The following is a 10,000-nucleotide window of genomic DNA, read 5'->3' on the forward strand; positions in this document are numbered from 1 at the left end:
GCGTGAACTGAAGCGAAACTCGACAGTAAGTCCTCGAGTTAAATCAAATATATCTTAATGCTGTGATTACATCAGGAAAACGCTGCCCAGTTAGTCTGGTATTTAGACTCGACTAGAATGAAGGAACTGTATACTGCTCAACTGGGACATACACCCATGCACCGCTAAGAGGGGTGTGAGGGAAACTGATGGGTCTCCTGGTTACCACCTCACAACAGACACACATGAGCCGCCTTGACCTGCACCTCCAGACACATTTTCGACGCACGTTATCCTTGGAAAAAGACATGCCATGGACAGTAAGTTGACCGTTTCTGACTTCGTGCGTTCACAGTTCTACTCTGATGGTGATCTAAAAGCATTTTAAGTGACTTTGGGGGTTCTGTCTCTAAGCTAACTTGCTAACGGCTAATTCGATAGCTAACACCCCTCACAAATTACTTTGTAACGCCCCTGTATTCAGTTGGCTTCCAGTGAAAATAGTTTTTTGAAATTTTACACGCTTATTTAAACGCTTCCCGCTGTGATCTGATAGTTAGTGAAAATGTAGAGACGCTGTTGCCAGAATGTGGTGGCGGCTGCGTTTGCTGGCTATGTTGATAACCTAGCTGTCGGCTGTCTCCAAAATATTACCGAGGCCCCAGACTCCCGCCGCGGAGTGGAGCGTCCTTTAAAACGGGAAACATACCGCGATCAGCGCGGATCAGACTGACGCACACCTTTGGAGATCACGTCCGTTTTATCCTCGGATTTTAAGACAGATGTTTGCCAGACAATTCGCTAGTTCTATTCTCCCGGCAGTATATACCATATTAAGGTCATTCTGATGCGGTCTTACGAAGGTTTGTTCGGATTTGAATATAACAGCATCCTTTCTTGCCTGAATGTGGACCGCAGGGTTGTTCCAGCGCCTGCCTGACAGACCATCCGCACACACTGAGGTGAGGAACTCCACTGATTTAAAGACTGTCCCGGTTGATCCAGTTAAGTTTACCAGATGCTAAGATATGTAATGATCTGTATATAGTCAACTACAGTAAATCACCCAAACCAAGGACTAACCAACAGTGACTGTCCTGTTGATGTTAATATTTCATATTGTTCTCTGTCATCTCCCTGCCCTACCTGTTCTCTCTCTCTCTCTCTCTCTCTCTCTCTCTCTCTCTTTGTAGGAGAGAGCTGTCGCTTCTTACTTTTCTCTGTGTTTATTTTCCCTCTCTTCTCTTCTTTTTGTCTCAGTGCTTCTGTCGCCTTGCTGATGCTCTGACTACCTGACAGACAGTCTGTAAGAGTGTTTCTTCTCTTTAGTTTTTCTCTTTCACTGTGCTCATCTACCGCCTGTCTCATCGCCGCCTCATCCACCAGTACATGTCCTGTGTATTCACATACAGAGGAAGCAGTGGAACAGAGTACTGTGTGGTGTAGTGTAGTATGGTTAGGTAATGTAGTTATGTCTGTTGTAAAGTATCACATGGTATAATGAGGTTTATGGAAGAAGAATACTGAATAGTACTGTAGTTTAGTCCAGCAGGTTAGATTAGGCAAGTCTAGTTTATTGGTTTAATGAACAGTACTAAGTTTAATGCTGATAGGGTGTCAGTAGTTAGAAGTGTAAGTGAATATTCTGAACAACACTACAGGCTTGTCACTGTTTGTGGGCCAGATTTAAACACTGTGTGAAAGTTTGTGACATTTTTGAGTGATGTAAACATTTTGTAAAAGTATGGGGCATTTTAAAGTGATTTAAATGTTGGATGAAAGGTTGTGCGGTCATTCCGAGTGATCTCAATATTGTGTTAACATTAGAGTGATCATTTTGAGTGATTAAAATGTTGTGTGAATGTTTGTCTGATCAATTTGAGTGATTTAAATGTTGTGTGAATGTTTGTGTGATCAATTTGAGGGATTTAAATGTTGTGTGAATGCTTGTGATCAATTTGAGGGATTTACATGTTGTGTGAATATTTGTGATCAGTTTGAGGGATTTAAATGTTGTGTGAATGTTTGTGTGATCAGTTTGAGGGATTTAAATGTTGTGTGAATGTTTGTGTGATCAATTTGAGTGATTATAATGTTGTGTGAATGTTTGCGATCAATTTGAGGGATTTACATGTTGTGTGAATGTTTGTGATCAGTTTGAGGGATTTAAATGTTGTGTGAATGTTTGTGATCAGTTTGAGGGATCTAAATGTTGTGTGAATGTTTGTGTGATCAGTTTGAGGGATTTACATGTTGTGTGAATGTTTGCGATCAGTTTGAGGGATTTACATGTTATGTGAATGTTTGCGATCAGTTTGAGGGATTTAAATGTTGTGTGAATGTTTGTGATCAGTTTGAGTGATTCCTCTGCATTTGCCTCAGAGCAGTGGGATGTTCCAGATGAAATAACTCCACAGTCAGTGAGGAGACAGTATGAGGTGTTAGTGTGAGATTGACACTGTACTGTGATTAAAACTTGTGTGTGATGTTTCCGGTGTTTCTTTGTGCAGGAGGTCAGGAGAACTGAGGGAGAGAAACACTGCTGCACTGCTACGTATGCTCTGGATGAATATTTAATCTCCCTGCAACACAAAAACAGGTGAAATGGACACACATGCACACACACATGCGTATACCCATGAACATGCGCGCGCGCTCACACACAAACACACACACACGCACGCACATGTGTATGCGCACACAGAGTAATAGAGACAGAGTGATAGTTATAAGAACCACATGATGTCAGCGCTTAGTTGTGATTAGCTGGTGGATGTGAAGAACTGAGTGCAGAACATCTTACAGGCACACACACACGCATACACAGTACTTCTCTCAGTTGGGACTGTAAAGTAAATTGCTCAAAATGTAAAGTGCAGAATGTGATTCTGAAGAAAGCAGTAAATGCCCATGTCATTGGCAGGTGTGCATGGACAAGACTTATTCTCTCTAACAATGGAAACTACGTCAAACTCTCTCATTACAAGAGTTCACTGCCTCACTGAAAGTGGAAACATGAATAAACAAAGTCAGGGACTCTCCAGGTTGTTCCTGATAGAGTGAGGTAATTGTCCCTGCAATAAGTAGTTTATCCTGTATGAAAACCACTGCAAGTTAGGGCTGCAACAATAACAGCACCGCCACCATACCGCGGTATTAGGAGGTGCACCGCGGCATTAGAGGGTGTACCGCGGCATTAGAGGGTGTACCGCGGTATTAGGAGGTGCACCGCGGCATTAGAGGGTGTACCGCGGCATTAGGGGGTGTACTGCGGTATTAGGAGGTGCACCGCGGCATTAGAGGGTGTACCGCGGCATTAGAGGGTGTACCGCAGCATTAGAGGGTGTACCGCGGTATTAGGAGGTGCACCGCGGCATTAGAGGGTGTACCGCGGCATTAGAGGGTGTACCGCAGCATTAGAGGGTGTACCGCGGTATTAGGAGGTGTACTGCAGCATTAGAGGTTGTAACGCGGTATTAGGAGGTGTACCGCGGTATTAGGAGGTGTACCGCAGCATTAGAGGGTGTACCGCAGCATTAGAGGGTGTACCGCGGTATTAGGAGGTGTACCGCGGTATTAGGAGGTGTACCGCGGTATTAGGAGGTGTATCGCAGCATTAGAGGGTGTACCGCAGCATTAGAGGGTGCACCACAGTGTTGAGCCTGTCACTGCCATTACTGTCATAACAGCTTTCTTCCCCCCTTATCTGAGAGTGCTGCCGTCCTCATGTAGCTTTTGACTTGGTCTGTGGCCTTGTCTACATGTATCCGGATATTTTCGAAAACTCACTTTTTTCTGTCAGCTTTGAAAGGGGTCATGTCCACTGTACACACGTTTTTTCTATAATCTCTCCATATGAAAATGAGAAAACGCTTCACCCAGACTTCTGCACTGAACATACATTTAGCAAGTGCATTATGTCATCGTAACCTTCTGACTGACTGACCAATCAAATCAGTCGAGAGAACTGACACTGAGGATAAGCGGTTTGTGAGGCTGGTGTTGAAAACTAGTGAGCAACTGTACCTGTCAACAAATAATGTTATGGAGGAAAACAGACAGTGTATGATAACCCCTGTATATATCCATATCCATATCCATAGATACCCCATAGCTATTTTTTTAAAAATCGCTGCCTCGACACTCGTCAGAATGTCATTAATCGCTTGGAAAACACAAATTAAATATGTAAATATTGCATTCAAATAAATATGAATATGACATGTAACTATAAGTGGCAGTTTTGCTAGTGATTGCACCGAATCCTCATAACTGCACATCATGGCAACATTAACAGACAAGACAGATATGCCATGCAGAAATTACGACAGAGTATTAGGGCCACACTGAGGGGAAAAAAATTCGGAGACTTTGAAAATAAGGTCGTAATTGAGAAAAAAAGTCATCATATTACGAGAATAAAAAAATAATTTTTCAAGAAAAAAATTTGTAATATTAAAAGAATAATGTCATAATTTTACAAGAAAAAAAGCACAATATTACCAGAATAAAATCGTAACATTTCGAGGGGAAAAAAACGTAATTTTTAGGAAAATATATTACCAGCAACCAAGAAGGCAGGCAAGAGGACAGTCAGTGGCAGCCTGGGCCTGCTTCTGGCGACTGCTGTTTGTCTCAGTGTGGTGCCTCATGCTGTGCCACACACATCAGTCCTGATACTTATGATAATGTGGTGCTGATGTGCCAAAAAGATTAGGTATTTCGTTATTTGTGAAACCTATACTAAAGTATTACTTCACAAGGTGCTCCACGTTCCACTCTTCTGATATTTCACCTCTAAAATAACACGTAGCCTATTATTACAACTTTAGTCTCGTAATACCATGACTTTTTTCTTGTAAAATTATGACTTTATTCTTGTAATATTACGACCTTATTCTCGAAATCTCAGATTTTTTTTTTAATGTGGCCCTAACACTCCGTCGTAGGACATGTAACATCAAATGAATGAATAAATAAACACAGGGGGCTTTGGTTGTGCTATCACCGCAAATCGCAAGGTGGCATTCTTCAAACACCACAGTAAGGACATTTCTATACCGCTGCAGCCATACTGCAAGTGCTATACACACAGAAAATGTCCAGTGTCTTCTGCTTTCTGGCAACTGCTGAATGTTTCTATACCTGAAACACACAAGCAACACAACTATGAATCTTGAAAAAATGTGTGACATTATACTTTCAAACTCAGATTCACATGGAATGAATCAAATGGCTTAGCATTAGGCTTTTATATTAGATCAGATCATCAAAAAAAGGAAAGAAAATACCAATTGGGTAGATATTGTAATATTTTGACTACATTTAAAATAATACAAAGTACTTCTGAACAGCATAGCAGAAATGTTTAACAGTTGAGGAGATCCTATTGAAGAAACGGTAGAGGGAAACTCCTTTAAGGAATTTCTAAAAAACTGATAATAATAATAAAAGTTTATTTAGAGCCCAATATCACTATCTATATTCTCAAAGGGCTTTACATGTTCACAACAAAGTTAGTTATTATATATATTCTCAATAAATCAGAGAAAATAGATAAGTCTTTAATTTAGTTTTAAAGGTATGAAGTAAGTTTGCCTCCCTAATTTCTCTAGGTAGGCCATTCTAGAGGAAGGGAGAGCGGTTGGAAAAGGCTCGGTAGCCGGCGGACTTCTTTTTAACTCTTGGAACGACTAATAGTCCAGAATCTTGAGAGCGCAGGGTGCGAGGGGAGTTATAGGTTGTAATGAAGTCGGATGGGCAGGCCGGCACACGCCTATGTAGAATTTTGTATGACAGTAAGAGGACCTTAAAATCTGCCCTTGCATGAGTTGGGAGCTAATGAAGGGAAGCCAGCATAGTTGTAATGTGGTCAAACTTCCTTGTTCTGGTCAGGATTCTGGCAGCAGCATTCTCGACCAGCTGAAGACTTTTGGTAGTAGAGGCAGGCAGACCAGAGCACAGCGCACTGCAGTAATTGAGGTGAGGTGTGACAAATGCGTGAACAATGGTTTCTGCGTCAGCCATACTTAGAAAGGGCCTAATTTTAGCGATATTACAGAGATGATAAAAGGCAGTTTTAGTTGTGTTTTTGATATGAGTAACTAGCAAGAGTCTAGATTAAAAAATCACACCAAGGTTTTTAGCTGTAGAGTTTTGAGAGATGATGCAGATGTCAAAATTTAGGGTAAGATCACTAAAAAGATGCATATGCGTATGGGGACCAATGACCAGAATTTCAGTCTTGCCTGCGATAAGCATCAGGAAATTTGAAGACATCCAACCCTTAAACACACCTCAAGGTTAGCCAATTCAGAGCGGTCATTGTGCTTCATAGGTAAGAAAATCTGAGTATCATCAGCACAGTGGAAGTTAATGTTGTAACTACGAATAATATCACCCAAAGGGAGCATGTAAATAGAGAATAGGAGAGGGCCAAGGACCGACCCCTGAGGTACACCATAGTTAAGCTCGCGGTACTCAGAGTTCACATTATTATAGTGGACACACTGCTTTCTCTCTGAGCGTCCATGGCTAATAAAAGATCATTAGTTGCTTTAGTTCGAGCGGTTTCAGTAGAGTGAAAACACCTGAAGCCTGGCTGAAACATTTCAACAGACGGTTAGAGGACATGTGGGCTATAAGCTGAGCAGCGACAATTTTTTCAGATATTTTTGAAAGAAACGGGAGATTAGAGATCGGCCTAGAATTATTTAAGGCTTCAGGGTTAAGATTTGTTGTTTTTTTTTTTAAGTAAAGGTCTGATCACGGCCGTTTTAAAAGCGGAAGGTAAAACACCAGATTTAAGTGACATATTTAGAAGGTTAGGGTTAGGCCTAGGCCATTGTTGGGCCTAGGACTGAGAAAAGCTCTGTGTTATGTTTAGCAGGTAGGGGATCAAGGAGGCAAGAGGCTGGTTTAGCAGAGTGCACCAATTTGGACAGCGCGTCTAGAGAGAGAGGGTTAAATTGAGTTAAAGGTTAAACATCCTGATTAATCTCAGGTGGATTTGAATATCAACACGAATCAAGTTTATTGTTTTGCAAGAACAAATCAACAATATTGCTTGTGGTAAAAGGGCTAGATTGAAGGGAGTGATTCTGGGTAAGATATGATACTGTATTAAAAAGGAACCTGGGGTTATTTTTGTTAAGATCAATGATTTCTGAGTAATAAGTGGATCTGGCTATTGAGACACGGGAGGCGGAAGACCTCTAGTTTAGTTGCCCGCCATTTTCGTTCCATCCTCCTTCACACCTGCTTCAGTGCGCAGGTATCATTCTTAAGTGTTGAGTGTTTACACCGATTTTTTATAGTTAATTGTGCTACAGTATCCAATGCATTATGGAGGGTATAATTTATACTGTCCGTCAAGTCATTCAAAGACCATGGCTGATCACTGAAAGAGTTGAGAGCAGTAGGAAGCAGGTCAGCAATGGTAGAAGCATTAATGCGACAGCAGCTACGAATCGCAGTAGAGACAACTGGCATGAACAGGAGAGTTACCTAGAAAGTAATAAGAAAATGGTCTGAGAGGGCAGCGGAGTAAGGAGAGACGACAACGTGAGAGATATCTAGTCCGCCAGCTAGAATAAGATCTAAAGTATTGCCATTGGAATGAGTGGGTTCATGGACATACTGGTTAAAGCCAAGAGTGTCTATGATAGCTGTCAAAGCTTTACTAAGAGAATCAGAACTGTTATTGATGTGGATATTAAAGCCAAGAGTGTCTATGATAGCTGTCAAAGCTTGTAATGGTTACTTAAAGGTCTACCTTCGTGTATGGCATTGTCGTGATGAGAGAAACATGTATTTGTTTTTTTTTATTTTTATCACTTAATTTAAATGCTATACATGTTTTCAGTTTCCGATGTTAACACGGCTTTTGGGGATGGACTTTTATGTACACTTTTATGTTTAAACGCGGAGGAACGGGAATGACGTGCTACCTGTTGTCGAAGCGCGAAAACAGGAGAGCAAGGCGACGTTTGGAGGTCTGGCAAGCGCGGAACTACCAGGAGTTGATGAACAGTAGATCTACCTTTCCGCTTATGGATTATACTGTTAAAAAGGAATCACTGGAATACCGCATGACAAGGACCTTATTTTTCTAAACGGGACGCTCTGGTGAGATTGCGTGGTTTTTTCTGTTGTTTATAGACCGCGGCGTCTCATATTGCTTAAGCCGAACACTGGAGGATTTCGTTTTTTGTGTGGGACTTTATTCATCAAGGGAAATATTCTGTTTAATTTCCTGTGCATTTTGTAGGGCTCGTCCAAAATCGGACGCGGTCTAATTCGATTCATGTTAATATATGTGTTTTTTTTGCACGGCAAGTCTGCTATGTATTATTTACGGTGATCAAAGGGTGAGTTTTGACGGTTGCCACTTATTTCTTTCAGACATTTTCGTAGGCCCAGCTGGTAGCGTCCATAGGCAGCAGAAATCAGATCCGCCCGTACCTAAAATTTTGCATTGTGCTGTTCTCCTTAAATTTTTAGTAAGGCGAATTGTTACAAGCTGTACTAAGAGAATCAGAACTGTTATTGATGTGGATATTAAAGTCCCCCAGTATCAGGATTTTATCCACTCTAGTTATAATAACAGAGATAAATTCAGAGAACTCATCTAGAAACTGACTGTAGGACCCTGGGGGATGATAGAGCACTAATGAGGAAAGATGAGGTAGTGCAGGATTGCATTTTTAATTAGAGCTATATCCCCTCTTTTCTTTGTTGCCCTAGCAACATAAGAAAAGGAATAGTTAGGTGGTGAAGCTTCATTTAAAGGGAGAAAAAATATGGGCTGTAACCAAACCCATCATGTTAAGGCTGAGATCACTGATCAGGTCACTGACCAGCAATGTCTTATGTGAAAGTGATCTAATATTGATAAAAACCTAACTTACCAGGCTTACAGTGATCATATTGGAGGACGGAGTCAGTTGACTTGGAACTAAGTTGCTACGAATATGGTCTGTCTGACTCTAGACCGAAGTGAGCTACGTGGACGTGAGAGTACACTCATGGGAAGAATCTCTTCACTAACTGAATATGTAGTCATATTAGTCTTAACATTACGGTGAACATTATTTGCTGGAAGGATACTTGGAAGAGGGTGGCGTTATCTCGTTATCTCAGCCTGACCAGTGCTCCAGCTCTTTTGTCCTGCTTCCTTCTCTGGTGCCGTAGATTGTAGATCTTTTGTGGATCAAAGTCTGCCTGTCGCAGGTGATCATGACGTTCAAAAATGTCGTGTTGTTGCTTAAAATAGTGTGAATAAATTGAAATAGTGTGAATAAATTGAAATAGTGTGAATAAATTAAAAAAAAATTAAAGTTGAGGAAGAGCTTAGAGAACGACAGCCATCTTGACAGCATGTTACCATAGCAGTATTAGTATTAGTATTAACTTGAGTTAAGAATTAACTTTTCAAAATTTGGAAATCACCCCATGAAAATCTTTTTAAGAAAATCAAGTCTTTTTAAAACTGAAGAATGGACTAGACATTTTAAACAGAATAATACAAGAGATTCCAAACCCTGTCAACGTGAGCACTAAACTGTTCAAATTGGGTCGCCCCTTAAGTATAAAGTCTTGGATCTGGACGTTTTCCTGAGATTACCCCTGTTTACAAAAGGGAGGACATCTGAAGCCCAGTAATTCCAGCAGCATTTGTATGGACTGTAATCAGGGGATGGTGTTGTGTGATATTACAAATGCCCAGAAACACACCTTTCTTATGAAACACAATGTATTAAATAAACCTGCATTTTACTGAAGCATCAGACTTCCAACAGTTTGTGCACTTTACACACTCTGATTGGCAGAAATATCAAGGCAGAACAAAGACACAAACTTTACATGGTTTATGGATTCAGTTTGACATGATGGCTTATCGAGACATTTGTCATTGTAAAAATCGTATATTCCTTATTCTAGCTGGGAGCAATAAGAACTGGAAAACCAATTTGTCTTGGCAGGAGCATGGAGTGAGATGGACTTGACTCTCGCACTATTT

General features: G+C 40.9%; 1 protein-coding gene across 1 annotated transcript in view; it reads left to right on the forward strand.

Moving 5' to 3' along the window:
• The first annotated feature begins 207 nt into the window (after positions 1-207).
• katnip (katanin interacting protein) overlaps positions 208-10,000 on the forward strand; it is a 55,223-nt gene continuing 45,430 nt past the window's right edge. Inside the window, exons 1-3 of the mRNA XM_030770145.1 lie at positions 208-299; positions 898-941; positions 2,490-2,578. Of these exons, the coding sequence (XP_030626005.1) occupies positions 293-299; positions 898-941; positions 2,490-2,578 (140 nt within the window). The 5' untranslated portion in view covers positions 208-292. The remainder of the gene's footprint in view (positions 300-897; positions 942-2,489; positions 2,579-10,000) is intronic.

This window comes from Chanos chanos, chromosome 3 (genome assembly GCF_902362185.1).
Source record: "Chanos chanos chromosome 3, fChaCha1.1, whole genome shotgun sequence".
Classification (NCBI taxonomy): domain Eukaryota; kingdom Metazoa; phylum Chordata; class Actinopteri; order Gonorynchiformes; family Chanidae; genus Chanos; species Chanos chanos.